The sequence below is a fragment of the Megalobrama amblycephala genome, linkage group LG8, assembly GCF_018812025.1.
Source record: "Megalobrama amblycephala isolate DHTTF-2021 linkage group LG8, ASM1881202v1, whole genome shotgun sequence".
Taxonomy (NCBI): Eukaryota; Metazoa; Chordata; class Actinopteri; order Cypriniformes; family Xenocyprididae; genus Megalobrama; species Megalobrama amblycephala.
Window position 1 is genome coordinate 18640257 of NC_063051.1, and position 24424 is coordinate 18664680.

Genomic DNA, 24424 nt, shown 5'->3' on the forward strand with positions numbered 1-24424 from the left:
TTTGCAAAAATACACTGTATAACTGTAATTGACAACAAACATATAACAACACTGCACAACAGTTGGTTGCTGGAAGTAAAATAAAATCAATGGTCATTTTCTCTATAGAGAGATAGATTTTTCAGAATAACCTATAAACATTTAAAGACAGACCTACCATGAGCTCTCAGGTTGTTAAAAGTTTGTATATACGATATGTGACCCTGGACCACAAAACCAGTCATAAGGGTCAATTTTTTTTAATTGAGTTTTATACGTCATCTGAAAGCTGAATAAATAAGCTCTCCAATAATGTATGATTTGTTATGATAGGACTGTATTTGGCCAAGATATCTGAATCTGAGGGTGCAAAAAAATCTAAATATTGAGAAAGTCGCCTTAAAAGTTGTCTAAATGAAGTACTTAGCAATGCATATTACTTACAAAAATAATTTTAATAATTTTTTTTTGATATTTACGGGAGGAAATTTACAAAATATTATCATGGAACATGATCCTTTATTAATATCCTAATAATTTTTGACATAAAAAAGAAAAATCAATAATTTTGACCATTACAACGTATTGTTGGCTATTGCTACAAATATACACGTGCGACTTATGTTTTTGGTTTTGTGGTCCAGGGTCACATATATACAGAATTCCAAAGTCAGTCACTGTGTCTCAATTCACATGCTATCCGTCCAAAATATTCAAAATTAGAATTAGTGTTTCCCAAATCTAGTATGTTGAAATGAGTATTCCAGAGATGCATAAATGGTCTACTATTTCCTGTTAGAATTCAAAGTGCAGATCACACTCTAATGGCTAATATTACCCACAACCCATTGTGCATTGAATGAGGATTTGATTAGAACTACAAACATAAATAAAACATTTAAAAACTACAAACATGGTGGATTTGTGATACCGACGGTTAAGGGGTTTGAGTGATAAATAATCAGTATCTCACCTGACGAAAAAATATTTATTCAATGTTATCCACATTATATTTAATCTGCAACAACAATGTGAACTTTTATAAAGATTGGTCATTAACTTTTAAATGCATCATTATGCAAACACAACGTGCCACTACATTTCTCTCCGATACAGTAGGGCTTTATTTTAAACTGAATGTTGAGAATTTTAACTGTGACAAGATGGTTGACAGGGCAGTTTAAACAGTGACAGGATGCACGTAACTAAGCAACAGGGTGCTTAAAAAAACGCAACTATGACAAAATATGTCCCAAAGCTTGCCTACTATTCTGCTACACACCCAAAAGTATATACTCTTTCTTCACAAAAACAGTGCATACTTTTAGAGAATAGTACAAGTAGGCGAACTGGAACTTTAAAAAAAAAACAATGTTTTTGATTTGATGGATGACGATGGAATGCGTCAAAAGATGAAAATGCCCACCTCTATATGATATTCTGGTTCCTAGATATGCATGGGGCCCCATGTTAATATAAGAAATTCCACCCATTTTTAATCTACTATGCAAATATCGTAAGTCAGATCACTTTGAAAGTAGTATCGCACCTCCCAAACCACCTGATTTCAGTCATGTGATTTCAAGTAGCAGAAGTTTTTTGACTAAGGACTTGACTTTTTAGCCTGGCTGTGATTCCCGAGAGTGTGATCATGTGCCTCATGCTCTGCCTTTAAGGGAAACCCTGTCTGGATTTGCTGTGTAATAATGTTGCTACTACTTCACTGTAGATTTTAGTGGTTTGTATAAAAGTAGAGTGGTGGATTGATGTGGCCTACATTACATTTGGAAGCTCCTCTATATTTTAGGAGGAATTGGTGCTGGAGTTTTTGGCTTCTGTGTTATAACAGCGGCTTCATGCAAACCTTTTTACAAGATGCATGTTTCTATAGCAACAGAGCTGGCCACTGAGTGCCAGGTATGACATCAGAGAGAGAGAGAAAGCAGGGGGAAAGGGGAAAAGAGACTGAGCTGAGAGAAGAAGAAAGCTGTGGAAACTTGCATGCTCTCTGACTGAGTCACAATATCTGAACTCCAAAGTGCAGAAACACAATTTCTCATGCCAAACATAAAGCTGCAGTGTCTGTTTGCTCTTAAATGTTTTTGCCAGCCCTTTTACAAACACACACATACGCATATCAAAAATATTACATCCTGGACATGCCATTATTATACTACACTTTCTTTGAAATCCAAATGTGATCAAAAATGTGAAATATTATTACAATTTAAAAAGCTGTTTTTATTTTAATATATTTTAAAATGTAACTTATTCCTGTGATGGCAAAGCTGAATTTTCAGCATCATTACTCCAGTCTTCAGTGTCACATGATCCCTTCAGAAATCATTCTAATATGCTGATTTGCTGCTTAAGAAACATTTCTCATGTTTCTTTAACATTATCAATGTTAAAAACAGTTGTGCTGCTTAATATTTTGGTGGAAACCCTGCTACATTTTTTTTCTGGATTATTAGAAAGTTCAAAAGAACAGCATTTATTTCAATTAAATTTTTTTGCAACAATGTAAAAGTCATACTTTTGATCAAATTTAATGCATCTGTCTTGAATAAAAGTGTTAATGTTAAAAAAAACAAAAACTTTTGGCTGGCTAACTTTTGAATAGTGGAATGATTAGTATTAAATTTATGTAATAGTAATCATAGAACTATATGTGTAGCTTATGTGAACACAATCATTTCATCTGATTGACATTTCCTCTAGCATTTATCTGTTTACAGAAGTTAAGATGATTCCTCTTTCTTTCTCTCTCTCTCTTTCTGTCTCTGTCTCTCAGGATGTCCAGTATTCAGCATCAGTTGGCCCAGTTGGACAGTGAGAGCTGGTCAGGACGCGCAGAGGCCGACCGGGATTTGGACTGTCTGCAGCTGCTGCGGGAGAAGGAAGCCCTGCTCCAGGAGATCACTCTGCTCAGCCAGCAGCAGCACTCCGCCGAGACTTTGCTCCAGCTGCAGGAGGAGAAACGCAGGCTGGAGGAGGAGGTCATGAAAGCCCAGATTGTCCAGAGTCAGGGAGCCAATCAGAGGTCAGAATTTATTTCTTAATACACAGTCATGTATGTGTATGCTTAAAGGTGCCCAAGAATGCTTTTTCACAAGATGTAATATAAGTCTAAGGTGTCCCCTGAATGTGTCTGTGAAGTTTCAGCTCAAAATACCCCATAGATTTTTTTAAATTAATTTTTTTATCTGCCTATTTTGGGGCATCATTAACTATGCACTGATTTTTTCAGCGCGCCGCCCCTTTAATTCGCGTGCTCCCTGCCACACGAGCTCTCGATTATATTACAGCACATTTACAAAGTTCACACAGCTAATATAACCCTCAAATGGATCTTTACAAGATGTTCGTCATGCATGCTGTATGCATGCTTCGAATTATGTGAGTAAAGTATTTATTTTGATGTTTATATTTGATTCTCTATGAGTTTGAGGCTATATGCTCCGTGGCTAATGGCTAATGCTACTGTTGGAGAGATTTATAAAGAATGAAGTTGTGTTTATGAATTATACAGACTGCAAGTGTTTAAAAATGAAAATAGCGACAGCTCTTGTCTCCTTGAATTCAGTAAGAAACGATGGTAACTTTAACCACATTTAACAGTACATTGGCAACATGCTAACGAAACATTTAGAAAGACAATTTACAAATATTACTAAAAATATAAAGCTATCATGGATCATGTCAGTTATTATCGCTCCATCTGCCATTTTCTCTGTTTTTCTTGCTTGCTTACCTAGTCTGTTGATTCACCTGTGCAGATCCAGACGTTACTGGCTGCCCTTGTCTAATGCCTTTCATAATGTTGGGAACATGGGCTGGCATATGCAAATATTGGGGCGTATACCCCGACTGTTACGTAACAGTCGGTGTTATGTTGAGATCCGCGTGTTTTCCGGAAGTCTTTTAAACAAATGAGATTTACATAAGAAAGAGAAAGCAATGGAGTTTGAAACTCAATGTATGTCTTTTCCATGTACTGAACTCTTGTTATTCAACTATGCCAAGGTATATTCAAATTTTGAATCTAGGGCACCTTTAATGTATGTAGTTTTCTAAACGAAGGTCACTTCTAATGGATTGTTGCACTTTTAATTGGCAGAATGTCTCAAGGATATCTCAGGTCCTGTAGACCAAAGTAAAGTGTGTTACAACCATGCGAAAAAAGAAAGGTTGCACTAACATGGCGATAAAGAAAAGCACATCCCATAAACATAATATAACTCCACTATAAACATGGTGGTGGAATTATGTATTTGTTATCAGCAAATCTTGCGAACAAAATAGTTTGGTAAAAGTTTTGTAAATGCCTGCAGAGGTAAATAAGGGTGCCCTCATTTCCCCATTGAACAAAGCAGATGTGCTTGTGCCAGCTCTGATCTGCTCATTATGAGTGTCTTATGTCTGAGACCTCAGCTGAGACATATAGGGGTCTTTTTTTCATATTACGTCAGCATGCATATCAGATTCCATATCCCACCTGCATGTTTTTCTATTATGCTATGGATATTGATGCGTTTTCTTTGTCACATTAGGAGCCATTAAATGGTAGAATAACAAAATGAAATTGCATAAGTCTTATACAACTGTAGTTTACTTCTGGCAGACAATATACTGAAATCATTTCTAGTTTTGCACAATGAACAATTGAATAATAGTATTGCATTTGTGATCTACAGTCAGTCTATGATTCTTTGAGATCAAGCAGACATCAAATGGTTAGGTAAAACTGACTCATTAAATGTGGCAAATCTGTATCAAATGTGTGTATGTTGTGTAGGATATTACAGCAGGAGAAGAGGAATGTACTTATGAGGCAACTAGAGGAAGCCACCCGTATCACCACCTATCTACACTCTCAACTGAAGAGGTACATCACACACAACCTGAACACCCTCATACAAGCTTGATTCAGAAGGCAGAAATCAAGACTAAAATTGCCAGTTTAAAGGGTTAATTCACCCAAAATGAAATTTCTGTCATTAATTACTCACCCTTATGTTGTTTCAAACCCGTAAGACTTTCGCTCATCTTTGGTATCAATATCAATTAAGATATTTTTGATGAAATCCAAGGGTTTCTGAACCACACATAGGCAGCAACGTCATTGCACCTTTTGAGGTCCAGAAATGTATTAATGACATTGTTAAAATAGTCCATGTAACTACAGTGGTTCAACCTTAATGTTATGAAGAGACAAGAATACTTTTTGTGCACAAAAACTAACAAAAATATCGATTTTAATCAACAATTTATTGGTCGGCTCTGTACACGTGAGCAGCATGACGCATGTGTGTGATGCTGATGCAGGACCTGCCCAAAATGAGCCAACGTGCTGCTCACATGTACAGCGTTCATACGTAAACACAGAACCGCTTTTGTTTTTGCGCACAAAAAGTATTCTCATCGCTTCATAAAGTTGAACCACTGTAGTCACATGGACTATTTTAACGATGTCTTTACTACCTTTCTGGACCTCAAAAGGTGCAATGACGTTGCTGCTTATGTGTGGTTCAGAAACATTTGGATTTCATCAAAAATATCTTAATTTGAACGAAGGTCTTACGGGTTTGAAACAACATAAGAGTGAGTAATTAATGACAGATTTCATTTTGGGGTGAACTAAGCTTTTAACACATTAATTTAGTACAATTAACTATCTTTTAAATGTATTAATTATATATTATTATATTATTATTATTATTATTATTATTATTATTATTATTATTATTATTATTATTATTATTAATAATAATAATAATAATAATAATAATAATATTAACTTAATTAGAATATTACTTAATATTAACTTAATTAGAAAAATGAATGTCAAACTGACAGTGTGTGGTGAAATAAATAAATAAATAAATAAATAATATATATATATATATATATATATATATATATATATATATATATATATATATATATATATATATATATATATATATATATATATATATATATATTTTTTTTTCTTTTTTTTTTTTCTTCTTCACACACAGTACCCACTAATACACAACTAGTACACTTATGTTCGAATATAATAAACAACAAAATTGACTCTTGAAGCCTCTTTTCTAAATCCTTTTTTCATCTGCGACAATTGTGTATTAAATTATTATCATTTGGCTTTTTTTCTCTGCAGATATTGATAGAATATTCAGTGTGATTATTGGCTACTAATTTGATTAAGAAGCATATCATGTAATGTGCTTTTTCTTTTCTTTTTTTATCAATTAGCACCCCTAATCAAAAGAGGTAATAATAAAAACACAAAGACAAATACAGGATGTGTAACCACATCAACCCAAAATGACCATTTCTCTCTGTGTGCAGCCTATCAGCCAGTAATCTGACAGTGTCCTCCAGCAGTAGCCGTGGCTCTTTAGCCTCCAGTCGTGGCTCTTTGGCATCCAGCCGTGGTTCTCTCAGCTCCGTCAGCTTCACCGACATCTACGGCCTACCCCAGTATGAGCGAACAGAAGGAAACTCTGATGTTCTGGACCCTTCTTTCCGCTACCTTCTCCCCTTGGAGACCCACAGTAGGGACGTTTCAGCCTTCGGCCCAAAACGTTCGCACGACACACCGCAGTCTCTCACCTCTCTCTCCTCTCGGTCCTCGCTCTCGTCGCTCTCCCCTCCCAGTTCCCCCATGGACACCCCCTACCACTCGGCCCCACAGGACTGCCCTCTGGCCCAGATGACAGAGGAGTATATGGAGGTGGCCAGCAGGGGGCTGCTTGCCGAAGGGCTGCGGAATCAGACTCAATCCCAGCAGCACACTTCTCTTCCTGGGGAAGGGGAAATGGGAATCCCAGCCACTGCACACCTCCTGGAAGGGAAGAGCCATAGAGACGGAGTTCTCCAAGGAACGCATAGCTCTACAGGTGATGAATAACAACCTGGAAATTGCAACTTAGTGATGGATTTAAAATATATAGTTGCTATTAATCTCTTATTTTTCATATTTGAATTAAGGCATTCAGTTCGTTTTTAAAGGGTTCACCCAAAAATGAAAATTCGGTCATTAATTACTCACCCTCATGTCGTTCCACACCCGTAAGACCAAAAATAAGACCACAGATATTTTTGATGAAATCCAAGAGCTTCTGACCTCCCTATAAGCAGCAATGTCATAACCAATTTCAAGGCCCAGACATCGTTTTAAAATATTACACGTGACTACAGTGGTTCAACCTTAATGTTATGCAGCGATGAGAATACTTTTTGTTGGCAAAAACAAAATAAAAACAATGACTTTATTCATCAGTTTCTTCCCTTTCAGTCTCCTACGCTGTTGACGTTTTAAACACAGTGCAGTGCTTCCGTATTCTACATCAGAACAGTGGCTTATTATTGGCCAGCTCCTGTGTCAGCAGCACACACGTCTCGTAGTGCTTACATGTACAGAGTCGCTGTGCTCAGAAGTGCTGCGTATCACACGAGAATGAACCTCATTGGTTATGCAGCAAGTTTGAGCTTCTGCAAGAGGTTTGTTCTCACGCATCTTTCGGGTTTGGTTATGTTCGCTGATCATAACATAACATAATAAGGTATGAGAGGCTGTGACTAGTGCCTAACAATGCCCTTCACGATGACTTATTCACGATATAGCACTAGCCTCGAGTACCTTATTGCTTTTATAAAACGGTTACCACACAATACAAATATTAAAGCCAAAAATATGTATCAATGCAACTTACATGACGTAAACTTTCACTGAAGGCATTCTTTCCGCTGGAAAAAAGTCCCTGACCATGAACGGCAACAGGAGTTACATTATTACGCCATTAGATGGCGGCGAAGACTGTCTTTATGAGTGTGTCAGTCAGTAGCGAAGACTTTTAAATTGAAAAAACTTAATTGTTGTGAACACGGAAGAAGACGCAACTGACAAATGCTTTGACTAGCGCTGTCAGTCACGGGAAAACCCCTTAACTGTTAAAAGGACAGGATAATACATAATACATTATTATGAACATAGGACTGACCTGAATGAAAATGCAGGTAATAAACTCGCTCACTCGATCTCTTTCTCACAGTACTCTTCTACATAATACAGTAAGCTTCAATGAACAAAATTAATTGAGAACATACAGTTTACGTTGCTAAGAGTGGTTGCTAAGGGTGTTGTGTAGTGATACACAGAACCGTTGGGTGAAGCGGTCATAGCCGTGTTTTATCGTGAATAAAACACAGCTATTCACCAATCAGAATCAAGGACAGGAACTAACCGTTTTATAAATGTGAGTAAAAGCCTAAATTAAATATGTTCATCATAAAAAGTGATCAAGTCTCTTCAGAAAATTTGGACTCGATGAATTGATTCATATGGATTAGATTTCCGATCTCTTTATGAGCTTTTTGACGTGTCAAAGTTGCAATTGCATAGGCTGTCTATGGAGGGACAGAAAGCTCTCAGATTTTATCAAAAAGATCTTCATTTGCGTTGCAAATATGAATGAAAGTCTTACGGGTTTGGAACAACATGAAAGGTAAGTAATTAATAACAGAATTTTCATTTTTGGATGAACTAACCCTCTAAAGATAGAAAACTAAATAAATATTTAATTGTTGATCATTTGAAATGCTTATAAAAAGGCATTTTTCTTTTTCAAAATGAATAAATGGTCAAATTGAATAAATGTGTTTAACTACACACCTCCATTAAATAATATTCCATTAAATAATACAATATTTGATTTTAATAATATATTAATAAATGTTGAAATTTACATTAATGATTAATAAATGTTTTAGAAGTATTTTTCAATGTTAGTAATGCTAACAAATGGAACCTTAAAGTAAGGTGTTATCAAAAAATGTAAAGTTTTAAACATTTAATCAGTTTTGATGTTAAATGATTTACATTTTCTGTTTTGGTTTTGGTTATTTTGGTGTCTCTGTATATATGTGACTCCATATAGGAGTAACCCTGCGCTGTAAAAGTGCAAGTCGGACCAGCAGAAGAGCAAGACGAGTGTCTGCTGGAGTAAATGAAGATATTTTGGCAACAGACAGTGGGGTGTTTGAAGCCTGGAGCAGAAGGTGAGAGGATATTCTGTAATAAAGATAAAGACTTTGAAGTGATAATTCACCAAAAATTCATCAATTAATTTACCCTCATGACATTCCAAACCCATGAAAGGAAATAAAGTATTGACCATGGGTTGTCAAGCTCCCAAAAATACTATAAAAGTAGTCTTTGTATAATAAAACTTAATATATCTCCATAATCCCCCAATTTTCAGACAATTTGGGTTGTGAAAAAACCCCCATCAATGTACAAATTCTTTTTTGTAATCTTCATGTTGGCATGTTCCTACTTTGGAATGTGTACTTATATTGTTTACAAGTGACATTAAAGGCATTTATAATGTTGCAAAACATTTCTATTTCAAATAAATGCTGTTCTTTTGTTGAACTTTCTGTTCATCAAAGTATACTGAAATATATATCACAGTATCCACAAAAATATTAAGCAACACAACTTTTCCAACAGTTTCTAAAGCATCAAATCAACATATTAGAATGATTTCTGAAGGATCATGTGACACTGAAGACTGGAGTTGTGGCTGCTGAAAATACAGCATTGCCATCACAGGAATAAATTACATTTTAAATATATATTAAAATAGAAAACATTTATTTTAAATTGTAATATTTCACAATATTTCCAGTAAAATAAAGAAAGCCAAGAGACTTCTTAAAAAATGCAGAATAAATAAAATAATAAAATAAAATAAATCTTACCAACCCCAAACTTTTGAACAGTAGTCTATACTTACATGCAGTCATAGTAAGTTATTGCTGTTTTATAATTATGTCTAAATGTCTCTATCCAGTAGGACAGAGGAATCGGAAGAAGTCAGTTTTGTCCAAGACATCACAGCCTCAGAGCCAGTTCAGATTCAGCTTGGTCTTCTGTAAGCAGCACACACCCTCATAGACATACCTGCACGTACACTTCCCTCATTATAAAGTACCAAATCACTCTTATTAAAACATTCATTTGTTCGTTCATTCACTCTGGGCGGTTCACTCTTTTACAGATATGATTCAAATGGCATGTTTTTGCTGCTGCATATCCTTCAGATGAGAAATTTAAGCAAGCCCATCATTAGAGATGGATGCAAAGTGTAAGTACTCTCTTCTTACATCAGTTAATGCACTCATCCTGCTCTACTGCAGTGATGGCCCCTGCAGAAACGATTTACTGCACATGTACACATTCACGTGTCACTTTATCACCTTGTTTACCTCTCTTTTAGATTTGTGAAGGTTCATGTTCTCCCGGTGGACTCCAGTCGGCCCTGCACATATTACTGCTGTAAGGCCCAGGAGCCTCAATCTCTTCTCAGCTTTAATGAGGGCTTCCGGATCCCCCTGAGTGCTGGAGGCCCCGGGGCCCATGCCTTACAGTTAAACCTCTGCACTGTAGGACCCCTCGCTCAAGAAGAACTGCTGGTTAGACTAAAATTCACTTAGGATATTATACTGATCATTTAATTTGTAATGAAACATTTTGTATTTAATAAAAGAATGAAATTAGGAGTAGTTTTAGACCCAACTGCATTTAAAACGAACATTTAAAGTTGTTAAAATGTATAGCTTTAGTGTTCATATGGTTCACGCTTGTTGCTGTGAGATGATGTGATGCTGACCTGTATCTGTTTGTGGCTCAGGGTTCTGTTCAGGTCTCGCTGACAGAATGTGCCGGCAGCACAGAAATGATCTTCCAGTGGCTCAAAGTGCAGATCCACAGCACAGAGAATCACAGGCCCGAGCACAGCCGCCTCACTCAACCCCGCCGCATTATGGATGAAGAGGAGGAAAAGAACGAAGGGCAAGGCAAGCTTGAGGTGAGATCACAGCACTGGACACTTTTCTGACCCTTGACTGCCATTGTGCTTTAATTAAAAGAATAGCTCACTCAGAAATTAAAATGTCATTTACTCACCCTCAATTATTTGTTCCTTCATTTTAGTTAATTTGTGGCCACATTTTACTAATTTGTTACCTCATTTTAATTTAGTGCTCCACACAAACTTGGATCACTTATAACATGCAACATTTGAAAATGCAACATGTGCCAACCATCTTCCCAATTTGTCTTCCCAGTCGTTTATAAATCTGTTGTCAACAAAAGAGAAGTTTTAAAGTCGGCATGAAACAGAAGTTGCGATCATCTTTTCTTCTCTGTTGTAAAGAAAAATGTTCTTCTCAGCTTGTTAAATAAGAAAAAATACAGAGCGGGAATTGATTCACCGTTAGGTCATTGACGTTTGCAAGATTGTTTAAAGATTACAAGGGCGCATGATTTTTAAAAAAAAAATGTATGATATGATAAATCATTTATAATGACTGGCACGGATAAATCATTTTTAATAAGAAATAAGAATTGTTCATTTTGATTTTATGGTGACCTTAAAGGGGACCTATTATGCAAAATTCACTATTATAAGGTGTTTGAACACAGATGTGTGTCCACAGTGTGTGTAAACAACCAGCCTATAATGGTAAATCCACCCATTCCTTTTTTATAATCCCCATAAATCATAAATGGTCTCTCCAAACAAGTGGTTCCAGATTTCCTCCGATTTTTGTGCAAATCTTTTAACAACGGACTGCTCCACAAATGAGGGTCAGTTCAATGCTGGATTTGCACAAAAGATTAACATGATGGTACATGCTAGTTGATGAGTTGAATCAACTCAACTCCACAACAACTATAAACATTTATCCACTAACCATTCAGAAATGTCAAGCTGCATTCTAAAAGTTGTAACTTCTTTCTGAGTCTGACTCCGGTTGGAACAATGTAAGGCTGAACACCGTTACTGACAATTTCTGGCATTTTGGCTGCGTGAGATTCTCCAGCTTTGTTGTTGTTGAGTAACTGAAGCACAAGCTGTTAAAACTCTGCCCTCTTCAGGAAAGGGGTCCGGGAGAAGCAGCTCATTTGCATTTAAAGGGACACACAAAAAAAATTGGTGCAAATTTGACAAGCTTCTGTATAATACATGATCTGTGGGGTATTTTGAGCTGAAACTTCACAGATACATTCTGGGGACACCAGAGACTTTTATTACATCTTGTGAAAAGGGGCATAATAGTTCCCCTTTAATGTCTTCTAATAGTTTCCTGCCAAAATAAAACCTATATAGTTTAATGTTTGAAAGCAAAGAAATTAAGACAGCCGTAAATATTAGTATTGTAATCTTTTTAAAATAAATGTATTAGTATTATTATTATTATTATTATTAATGTTAATAATAAATTTTTGTTTTTTTTATTTTACAGAACAAAAGTATTTCTTTATAATTTAAATTATAATAAAAATATTAAAGGTGCCGTAGAGTGTCTTTTTGAAAGATAAGGTGATCTAAGGTGTCCCCTGAATGTGTCTGTGAAGTTTCAGCTCAAAATACCCCATAGATGTTTTTTTATTAATTTTTTTAACTGCCTATTTTGGGGCATAATTAAATATGAGCCGATTTAGGCTGCGGCCCTTTAAATGCTCACGCTCCCCGCCCACGGAGCTTGCGCTTGCCTTTAACAGCATAAACAAAGTTCACACAGCTAATATAACCCTCAAAATGGATCATGCAGCATGTCTAATTGTGTAAGTATGGTATTTATTTGGATGTTTACATTTGATTCTGAATGAGTTTGAGGCTGTGCTCCGTGGCTAAAGCTAACATTACCCACTGTTGGACAGATTTATAAAGAATGAAGTTGTGTTTATGAATTATACAGAATGCAAGTGTTTAAAAAATGAAAATAACGACAGTCTTGTCTCCGTGAATACAGTAAGAAATGATGGTAACTTTAACCACATTTAATAGTACAATAGCAACATGCTAACGAAACATTTAGAAAGACAATTTACAAATATCACTAAAAATATCATGATATCATGGATCATGTCAGTTATTATTGCTCCATCTGCCATTTTTCGCTGTTGTCCTTGCTTGCTTACCTAGTCTGATGATTCAGCTGTGCACAGATCCAGACGTTAATACTGCCTGCCCTTGTCTAATGCTTGAACATGAGCTGGCATATGCAAATATTGGGGGCGTACACCCCGACTGTTACGTAACAGTCGGTGTTATGTTGAGATTCGCCTGTTCTTCGGAGGTCTTTTAAACAAATGAGATTTATATAAGAAGGAGGAAACAATGGAGTTTGAGACTCACTGTATGTCATTTCCATGTACTGAACTCTTGTTATTTAACTATGCCAAGATAAATTAAATTTTTAATTCTAGGGCACCTTTAAAAATAAAAATATTACTGTTAATAATAATAACAATATAGTATTATTATTAAGTCATGTTGTTCTTAACTGATCACATGCCTGTTTAATGCAAATATTTTATTCTAATGTTCATAAAGATTTGCTGAACAAACAACAATTATAGTTCCAAAGTGTTTAAACTTTACTGGAGAAATCAACCTACAAAATGACTGACTTTTAGTTGTTTTTTAGTTGCAAGTTAAGATAAGTTTCCTCTGCTGCCCATTTTCATATAGGTGTCGGTGGTGACTGAGGAGATGAAGAAAGAGTTACAGAGGAGTGAAGAGGAGCTGGAAAGGAAGGAAGAGACGGGGGAGGCGGTTTCTGAGAGGTCCACACACTCACTGTCTATAAACCAATAAACTTTTCAGCTTATGACTAAGAGCACATACATCAGATGATGCTTTGGTGTTTGTGTGCTGTAACTGCTGTGTGTAATTTAGGAGTTGGCAGGCTGAGTCTGTGGACAGCGGCTGCAGTAACAGTACGGCATTTGTTATTCCCTGTCCCGAGAGTCTTTGCGGTGAAGGTATCTGCGTGACCTCTGGGAGACGCTGTCTCCAGCCTGCAGAGAGAAATCCAATTGTAAAGGTATTGTGAAGTGTTACAAAAGTCATAGCAACTTTATGAATTGTCCTCCTATTATTAAACAGTTATAAACAATCAGTTTGTAGACTCTAAAGACTGTTGTTGTAGACTCTTAAAGAGGAACTTTAAGCAAGAGGAACTGATGAAAGTTCTTTAACAAAAATACAAGCTGCACATCTCTGCTTTTAAATGCTCTTGTCTGTTTAGTTTCTGTTAAATGCAAATGACTTAAATTGTTTTGTTTGCACGCTCAGGGTGTTTTAATATTTATTTTATTTTAATATATTTTAAAAAGTAATTTATTCCTGTGAGGGTAAAGCTGAATTTTCAGCATCATTACTCCAGTCTTCAGTATCAAATGATCCTACAGTAATCATTCTAATATGCTGATTTGATGCTCAACAAACTTTTCTTTTTATCAATGTTAAAAATCATTGTGCTGATTAATATTTGTGTGGGAACCATTTTTTGATTATTAGAAAGATAGAAAGAAATTGATAAATGGAAAGTTCAAAGTAACAGCATTTATTTTAAATAGATCGTTACTTTCACGTGTGATCAATTTAATTTATCACTTCTGAATAAAATTACTTTCTTTTGACCCCAAACATTTGAACAGTAGTGTAAGCTAAAACTTTTTCTTTACAGAAGAGCAGTGAGCTCTTAAAGGGTTAGTTCACCCAAAAATGAAAATTCTATCTTTAATTACTCACTCTCATGTCGTTCCAAGAAATTCATTAATCTTCGAAACACTAATGAAGATCTTTTTGATGAAATCTGAGAGCATTCGGTCCCTCCATCATCAAAAAGATCTTCATCTGTGTTTCTAAGATGAACAAAAGTCGTACAGGTTTGGAACGACATGAAGGTGAGTAATTAATGACAGAATTTTCATTTTTGGGTGAACTAACCCTTTAAATAGATCATTAAACAAATTTAATTTGTATGTTTTTTTTTCAGGTGGACAAGGCGACCAACACAGAAGGTGTGTTTGCAGAGCCAATGAGGATGCGGCCAAAAGAAAGGACAGGACGCTGGGGTCACAGTTCACCGTTCATGCGCAGCAGCACAATAGTCAGATCTCAAACGTTTTCACCTGGAGCACGCAGTCAGTACGTCTGTAGGGTAAGTAGAAACACACTTCACACATTGGGTTGGTGATGGGTGAACTGACCAAAGTCTTCAAAAACAGTATGAGTAAATTTATATCACATTAATGATATGTTTCATGAATATTCACAATATTGAAATTAAGCCACAAAATGTTTTATATATTACATAATATATATTTATTAATCTAGTAAATACACTGCAAATAAATGTTTTTTTTTTTTATTTTTAACTTGTTTTCCAGTACAAATATATAAAAATTATTTAAAGTGATAGTTCACCCAAAAATGAAAATTTGATGTTTATCTGCTTACCAAGATGTAGGTGACTTTGTTTCTTCAGTAGAACACAAATGATGATTTTGACCGTTGCAGTCTGTCAGTCTTATAATGGGAGTGAATGGGAACTTGGATCAATAAGAGTCGAAAAACCTTGCATAGACAAATCCAAATTAAACACTGCGGCTCGTGACGACACATTGATGTCCTAAGACACGAAACGATCAGTATTTATATCATTTTTTACCTCTAAAACACCACTATGTCCAACTGCGTTCAGCATTCGCTTAGTGAGGTCTGATCGCGCTCTGACAATGACAGTGATGTCTCGCTCTCATTGAAGTATACGTGCGAGACATTACTGGCGTTGTCAGAGCGCTGTTTCTCACACAAACCGATCATTTCGTGTCTTAGGACATCAATGTGTCGTCACGAGCTGCAGGGTTTAATTTGGATTTTTCTATGCAAGGTTTTTCGACTCTTATTGATCCAAGTTCCCATTCGTTCCCATTCACTCCCATTATTCGGCTGACAGACGGCAACGGTTGGAGTTAAAAATCATCATTTGTGTTCTACTGAAGAAACAAAGTCACCTACATCTTGGATGCCCTGGGGGTAAGCAGATAAACATCAAATTTTCATTTTTGGGTGAACTATCCCTTTAAGAAGATGCATTTACTTGAGAAACAAAATAACTTGCTTTCAGAAAAACTGATCAAAACAAGAAAATTAAAACAAGAAAAACATCAGCCAGTGGAGTCAGGAAAATAAACTTAATTCAAAGAGAACACAAGATTATTTATTAGATTTTTTTGATAGATTTTGTTTCAGAATACTAGACTTAATATCTTATGTTATTTTGCTTCTCAAGTAAATGTATAAGAAATTAAGAATGTTTAGATACTGCGTTGGAAAATCATTTATACATTGTAAATTAAAAATGTGTGTTCTCAATTCAAAATATATGATTAAAACAAAATGAAAAATGAATCTTGCATCAATAAAAATGTTGTCTCCCTTTGTTTTCCCTCCTTCACAGTTGTACAGAAGTGACAGTGACAGCTCTACTCTACCAAAGAAATCCCCCTTCATCAGAAACACTCTAGAGCGACGAACTCTGCGATATAAACAGGTTGGAATGACCATGCTGTGTTACACACATTTATTATCTGTTGCTCTGGAAGTGTACTTATGTGTCTGTTTCACGTGACCGCAGCAGTCTCACCGCTCCTCTCTGGCTGAGCAGCCCACACGTACCTCTCTGGACCTGGAGCTGGACCTCCAGGCCTGCCGTACACGACAGAGGCAGCTGAGCGAGGAGCTGGCCGCACTGCGGGAGCTCAAACTACGGCTGGAGGAGCCCATGCAGGGCCCCCGCGGCCCCGCGGACCTCCCTCATTGGGCCCTGCGGGATGAGCGTTTCCGAAACCTGCTACGTGAGGCCCAGAGACAGGTAATACCCGTTTATTTGTCTTTTCTGCATCTTCTCTGCCAAAATTCACAAATTTTATTCATTTGGTAGCACTTTGGCTAACATAAATGCATTAGTTATGAGTTACTTTTACAGCATTCATATATACATATACATTTTTTTTTTAAATATTTGAAATTGCATCAATTTAACATTCGTTATTTTTGTATTATGTACAAACATGAATGAAGTCTCTTATGCTCACCAAGACTGCATTTAATTGATCAAAAATAAAAATGTAAAGTATTATTTTATTTTAAAACAACCATTATCTATTTTAATGTATTTTAAGGGAACACATATTCACTATTAACTACAACTCTTCCCTCAATAAACTCCTAATTTACTTCTTATTAATAGTAAGTTAGTTGTTAAGTTTAGGTAATGGGTAGGATTAAGAATGTAGAATAAGGTTATCAGAATAAGACATTAATATGTGCTTAATATGTACTAATAAACAGCCAATATTCTAGTAATATGCATGCTAATAAGCAACTAGTTAAAAGACCCTAAAACACAACACAGTCTTAAACATACTTTTACAACTGTGACTGACTGAATATAAGCGGAGTTAAAGAAAAAGAAACCAGGGCACAATTCTAAGATGTTATGAATTGCAACTTGTGTTTAAAGGGGCCATCGAACATTTTTTTACAAGATGAAATATAAGTCTAAGGTGTCCCCTGAATGTGTCTGTGAAGTTTCAGCTCAAAATACCCCATAGATTTTTTTTAATACATTTTTTTAACTACCTATTTTGGGGCATCATTAACTATGCACCGATTCAGGCTGCGGCCACTTTAAATCACGCGCTCCCTGCCCCTGGAGCTCGCGCTTGCCTTAAACAGCATAAACAAAGTTCACACAGCTAATATAACCCTCAAAATGGATCTTTACAAAGTGTTCGTCATGTAGCATGTCTAATCGTGTAAGTATTGTATTTATTTGGATGTTTACATTTGATTCTGAATGAGTTTGATAGTGCTTCGTGGCTAAAGCTAACATTACACACTGTTGGAGAGATTTATAAAGAATGAAGTTGTGTTTATGCATTATACAGACAGCAAGTGTTTAAAAATGAAAATAGCGACGGCTCTTGTGTCCGTGAATACAGTAAGAAACAATGGTAACTTTAACCACATTTAACAGTACATTAGCAACATGCTAACGAAACATTTAGAAACATTCAGTTATTATTGCTCCATCTGCCATTTTTCGCTATTGTTTTTGCTTGCTTACCTAGTCTGATGATTCAGCTGTGCACAGACCCAGACGTTAATACTGGCTGCCCTTGTCTAATGCCTTGAACATGAGCTGGCATATGCAAATATTGGGGGCGTACATATTAATGAGCCCGACTGTTACGTAACAGTCGGTGTTATGTTGAGATTCGCCTGTCTTTCGGAGGTCTTTTAAACAAATGAGATTTATATAATAAGGAGGAAACAATGGAGTTTGAGACTCACTGTATGTCATTTCCATGTACTGAACTCTTGTTATTCAACTATGCTGAGGTAAATTAAATTTTCCATTCGATGGCACCTTTAAAATCACATTTATTGTTGGTTATTTCTTTCTCTCTTGCAGGCCAAGCAGAGCAGGCAGGAGCAGAGGCAGGAGGAAGCTGCTGAGAGGAGGTTGCGAAAAGCCTCAAAAGAGGTTTTACAAATGAGGGGCCAGAGCCACAAAGAGCCCCTCCCCGTGCAGACATTCAAGTGAGTCCGTCATATAATTTCCATCTGTGATAGTTCACCCAAAACTGAAAATTAGTACTCCCCCTCAAGCCATCCTAGGTGTATATGTCTATCTTCTTTCAGACGAACACAATCTGAGAAATATTTAAAAATATCCTTAGTCCTCCAAGGTAGTTTTTTTTTGAAGCCAAAAATAATGCATACATCCATTTAAAAAAAAGGAATCCATACGACTCCAGGGGGTTAATAAAGGTCTGCTAAAGCGAAACGATACATTTTTATGAGAAAAATATCCATATTTAAAACTTTATGAATTCAAATAACTAGCTTGTGGTGGATGACCGTATGTAGAATGCGCAAGTCGATTTGCGGCGGAAGAGTATCCTTTGACCTGACGCACAACGTAATGACGAACGCGGAGGCGCAGAGGAGAGAGCAAAACAATCTGTGGTCGTTGATGATAATCCGGTCACGGATTATAAATCTAAAATGATCATTTTTAAAGAGAAATTTCAAAGGATTTCCATATAAGAGAAGAGGAGCTTAAATTTGTTGCACAGCCCTATTTGTTTGAACCGCGAGAGGCGTCTAAGCTTCCTACATCCTGTGTCATACATCGCGTCACGGGATACTCGTTTGGCGCAAGTCGACTTGCGCATTTTGAGTATGGTCATCTGCTGGAAGCTAGTTTTTTGAATTTATAAAGTTGTAAATATGGATATTTTTCTTACAAAAACGCATTGCTTTGCTTCAGAAGGCCTTTATTAACCCCCTGGAGTCATATGGATTACTTATATGGATAGATGCATTATTTTTACCTTCAAAATGCGCTCCCCCCATTCACAACCATTATAAACCTTGGAGGACTAACTTAAAGATATTTTTAAATATATCTCCGATTGTATTCGTCTGAAAGAAGTTATACACCTGAGGGTGAGTAAATCATGGGATAATTTTCATTTTTGGGTGAACTATCTCTTTAACTGACAGCAAAGCATGGAGAGATGGTATCATGAAATTTCCGATGAATGCTAAATGTATCGATGTTTCCCGATGCAGAGAGAAGATGGCTTTCTTTACTAGACCAAGATTCAACATCCCGCCTCTGCCAGCTGACGACGTGTGAGCGCCCCCTAGGCCACACTATATCAAATATGAAGAATCTGTCTGTTTGTTTTTTGTATTCATGCCCATGAAGTAATTAGAACAGAAAAGTAGTTATTTCAGCACAAAGATTAAAAGTTATTTGATATGCAACATTTGAACAGAAAGCTGTACAAAACAAGCGTGTGTGTGGTTGTGCGTGATTGTGAGTGTGCGTGCGTGCGTGTGGTAGTACTAATGAACACGTACACCTATATTTTATGTAATTATTGACATCTTGGCAATTTTTTCCTGCTTGTTTAAAGGGGGGAAATAAGTGTTTGTTTTATAAAAGAACAAAGCATCTTTTTACTCCTGTACGATGTACTTCTGATATTTCGATGTCTACGCTTACTTAAGGCTGGAAGACGGGAACAAAGTCAGTTTAGACAAATTCACTGTACTGTAACTTATTTTATAGTACTTTTCCTTGAAGGAAATAAAAATGCTCCCTGCTTTTTAATGTATTTTATAAAGCTTAAAACAAATAGCACTTACTGTAAGTGTTTTTGACGTACAGTAGAATGGAAATTTTGGCTGATTTTGTTTCTGTTACCTGATTCTTTAAAGTTATTTACTTAAAATGTCACTTTTTTGATCCACTTTTGTTGCAGTTGTCATTGTCCCTTGTGCTGTTATTCTATTAAAATTATTAATATTAATTATTACTTGTAATTTTCAATATATAGACGAATATAATTTTGTATGCTGTCTGTAAAACATCTGCAGTGTTACCTCTCTTTATGAAGATAAAAGCATTAAACCGTGAAAGTGCAGCTGTTTTTGAGAAATAACCTTTCAAGATCAAATCAGTGGTTTGTTTGGCAGTCATGTTTGTCATAGATGCTAATGTAAATGATTATTATTATTAGTTTAGTAGACTGATGTCAGGTTTGTACACTATGATCTTTGGCTCTCTAAAGTCCTCTGCTACTTCAGAATTTGTCCAGAAGGTGGCGTCTTAAACCTGCTCCTGTGCTCAGATGTGTTTTGGTGGTATTTCAGAGAAGTACAATGTTGTAGACTACAAAATTTTGCACACAGTAATCCTTAAATACATGGATATTACACATAACGCTTTGCAGTGAAATCTCTTTTCGGCTATGCAATATCTAACAATAGGACTATTAATGAACCATTACTTATGATGGTTAAATTAACATCATCTAAATGATTCTGGACCACTCCAGCACTTTTGCTGCCTTTAAATAGAATCACAGCAGGTTTCGTTAAAAAGCATCAGATCTGGACCATTAATGAGGTGGAAACCTTAAAACTAGAAACAGGAAGAATGTGTTTGTTTAAAAATAGAGCAAAATTGCTGTTGTAATCATTAATGATCTTTAAAGCTGCACATGGGCTAGAAAACCTCTCATTAAAGGAATTTCCATGGAGAGCTTTGATGGCTTTTTTTTACTAAAACTGCAAATTAGAGGTGATCTGTGGGTCTCCCAACAGCAGCAAACTGAAATGCATTCATAAATAAATCTGTGGTCGTTGATGATATTCAATTGAAATTACACTAGCGTGTTAATAGACAAATTAATGTGCTTTTTTTGTTTCAGTTTCAATGCTTTTTTATATATATATTATATTTTTATATTTATGCTTCCTTGCTGAATAAATTTCTAATGTTACAAAAGATTTCTATTTAAAGGTGCCCTAGATTCAAAAATTGAATTTACCTTGGCATAGTTGAATAACAAGAGTTCAGTACATTTCAAACTCCATTGTTTCCTCCTCCTTATATAAATCTCATTTGTTTAAAAGACCTCCGAGGAACAGGCGAATCTCAACATAACACCGACTGTTACGTAACAGTCGGGGTGTACGCCCCCAATATTTGCATATGTCAGCCCATGTTCCCAACATTATGAAAGGCATTAGACAAGGGCAGCCAGTAACGTCTGGATCTGTGCACAGCTGAATCATCAGACTAGGTAAGCAAGTAATAACAACAGCGAAAAATGGCAGATGGAGCAATAATAACTGACATGATCCATGATATCATGATATTTTTAGTGATATTTGTAAATTGTCTTTCTAAATGTTTCGTTAGCATGTTGCTAATGTACTGTTAAATGTGGTTAAAGTTACCATCGTTTCTTACTGTATTCACGGAGACAAGAGAGTCATCGCTATTTTCATTTTTAAACACTTGCAGTCTGTATAATGCACAAACACAACTTCATTCTTTATAAATCTCTCCAACAGTGTGTAATGTTAGCTTTAGCCACGGAGTAGTATCAAACTCGTTCAGAATCAAATATAAACACCCAAATAAATACTATACTCACATGACCCGAAGCATGCTTGCAGCATACATGATGAACATCTTGTAAAGATCCATTTGAGGGTTATATTAGCTGTGTGAACTTTGTAAATGCATGAGCATGAGATTTAAAGGGCCAGCAGCCCCTGAATCGGTGCATAGTTAATGATGCCCCAAAATAGGCAGTTAAAAAAATTCATTTAAAAAAAATCTATGGGGTATTTTGAGCTGAAACTTCACAGACACATTCAGGGGACACCTTAGACTTATATTACATCTTGTAAAAAAAAAACGTTTGATGGCACCTTTAAAGTAAATACTGTAATGCAAGAAAAAAATGGTTTCAAATCATGGCTTCCAGAAACTCTTAACATTGATAATAAGAAATGTTCCTTGAGCACAAAATCAGCATATTAGAATTTCTGTAGGATCATGTGACACTGAAGACTGGAGTAATGATGCTGAAAATTCAGCTTTGCCATCACAGGAACAAATAAAACTCTTCTATTTTAATATATTTTATTTAAAATGTAATATTTCACAATATTACTGATTTTACTGTATTTTTGATCAAATAAATGCAGTAGTGCACACAAAGAGTGTAAATCATGACAGAATTTTCATTTTAAGGTGAATTTAATATCAGTACAAAGCATCTTTTCAACCTCTCAAAGTTCAGAAACACTGTGTTCTTGTACTATCTAGTGTTCTTAATGGGTAAAGCAGCTGTTGGAGGAGTACTTTGTTTTCCATCAATAAGACTCCTCACATTCCACTGTGTTATGAAAGAGCGCAGTGATTTTGGGAAGCCTGGTATGTAAACACTTCTTATCAGTTTTTCTTGTAAGCTTATCCATATGTTCAGAGTGTATTGTATGCATTTAATTAGTCCCATGCTCTATCTTCCCTGTCAGTGGGGCGAGTGACGTACGGCCTCATGCGGTGTATGGAGATTAATGGTATGCTCAGCCGTTGGCACAGGCTGAATCACACAGAACCGCTATAGGCCTATCTTTCCCTATTTCTGCCAATAAAGCTGTTTTATACAGAAATCCCTAACGGAGACCATAAAAGTCATGACCCCAATTCGCTAGTGGCTTTGTTGCCTCAAATAGTCAATAAATGCAATTAAGTAATGCATATGAATTCGCTGTTGTCATTTAATAAAGTCTTTTTTTCCTGTCATTGCCATACCAGATGGTCACCTCTGTCCTTTCAAGGATTTGTTGTGGTTCGCCAATGTTAATATGCAGGGAAGAGAATGATTTTAGAGCAACGCCAGAAAAGGAGGCAAACCTTGCTCATTTTTGACTATGAGTCATTTGTTTTGATAGTCTATTATTATTCCACAGTTTGATGTATTCTCTTTTAGTCACCATGAAATCAAAATTGACCTTTTTTTTTTTTTTTTTTTTTTTAATTCATTTGCCCTGGAAAACTTTAATCAAAATAACTTCCCTTCCCTCTTGGACTGATAAACATGGCCAAAGAAAACACCTGACTTAAACTGTCTGTGGTCTCCAAGTGGCTTTCATTATTGGCAGTTTAGTGTTAAGCGATTAATTTACACCAAAACAAAAAATAACATTTTTGTCTAACATTTTTTTTATGAACTCGGAACTAGGAAGGCATCAAGGCATGTCCGAATTCAATGTTAGCTTTACTTCCTGTTTCCTGAGATACCATCCTCTGATTGATTTTTGATATCCCGCAATCCTGTGCTTTACTGTGACAAAAAAAATAAATATGGCGTCCGAAAGTTGCTTTTGCTGGTCAGTTTGTGTAAATGTACGTTTTTGACCAACATTTTCCACTTCTAATGTAATTTCTAGCGAGAAATTACTACTGTAGTAATTAAATATTTGTTTAGTTTTCACCAAAGCTATAATATAAGCTAAGCTAGCAGGCTAATTGTGTAGATGTATGTTATGCTAGTACATAAGCTAACTAAATAATAACGAGAAATGCTTGATTTGATTTCAGAACCTATATCTTCAGTTATATACTAGTATATGAGCGATGCAATTTAAAAGACATTAATAGTCATTATAGCGCATTTTAAATTATATAAATCATAACGTGATTTTGCAGGAATTATAATCAGGTGCTAAAAATACTACCCGTTGAACCAATGGGATCCTAAAGGAGACATGATTCCTTAGGGGATCCGATTTCCGTTTATGAAGCTTTGGAGCATTATGAATCAGTGTATCGAATCATGAATCGGATCGCATGTCAAATGACCAAACTACTGAAATCACGTGACTTTGGCGCTCTGAACCGCTGATTCGACACGCTGATTCATAACGCTCTGAAGCTTCCTAAAGTAGTGTTTTGAAATCGGCCATCACTAAATAAGTTGTTATTTTGCTTTTATGGCAAACCAAAAATATTCTCGTCGCTTTATAATATTAATATTGAACCCCTGTACTCACATGAACTGATTTAACCCTCAGGGGTCTGTTATTATATGTTTTTATATATGTTTGTATGTTATATGTTTTTAGTACATTAATGGATCTTGAGAGAGGAAATGTCATTGCTGGCTATGGAGGCCTCACTGAGCCAT

General features: G+C 35.9%; 1 protein-coding gene across 6 annotated transcripts in view; it reads left to right on the forward strand.

The window, feature by feature from the left end:
• Positions 1-20359, forward strand: part of wwc3 (WWC family member 3) — a 60270-nt gene extending 39911 nt beyond the window's left edge. Inside the window, exons 9-24 of one of the 6 annotated variants that reach the window (XM_048199833.1) lie at positions 2774-3022; positions 4778-4867; positions 6241-6258; positions 6337-6887; positions 8928-9048; positions 9846-9926; positions 10053-10139; positions 10272-10467; positions 10686-10862; positions 13536-13630; positions 13743-13890; positions 14848-15012; positions 16315-16407; positions 16495-16728; positions 18334-18461; positions 19500-20359. In XM_048199833.1, the coding sequence (XP_048055790.1) occupies positions 2774-3022; positions 4778-4867; positions 6241-6258; positions 6337-6887; positions 8928-9048; positions 9846-9926; positions 10053-10139; positions 10272-10467; positions 10686-10862; positions 13536-13630; positions 13743-13890; positions 14848-15012; positions 16315-16407; positions 16495-16728; positions 18334-18461; positions 19500-19566 (2500 nt within the window). In that variant the 3' untranslated portion in view covers positions 19567-20359. Of the gene's footprint in view, positions 1-2773; positions 3023-4777; positions 4868-6240; positions 6259-6336; positions 6888-8927; positions 9049-9845; positions 9927-10052; positions 10140-10271; positions 10468-10685; positions 10863-13535; positions 13631-13742; positions 13891-14847; positions 15013-16314; positions 16408-16491; positions 16729-18333; positions 18462-19499 lie in introns of all 6 variants that reach the window. The other 5 variants (XM_048199836.1, XM_048199832.1, XM_048199839.1 and 2 more) reach the window with 5 other exon arrangements.
• Positions 20360-24424: the final 4065 nt, after the last annotated feature.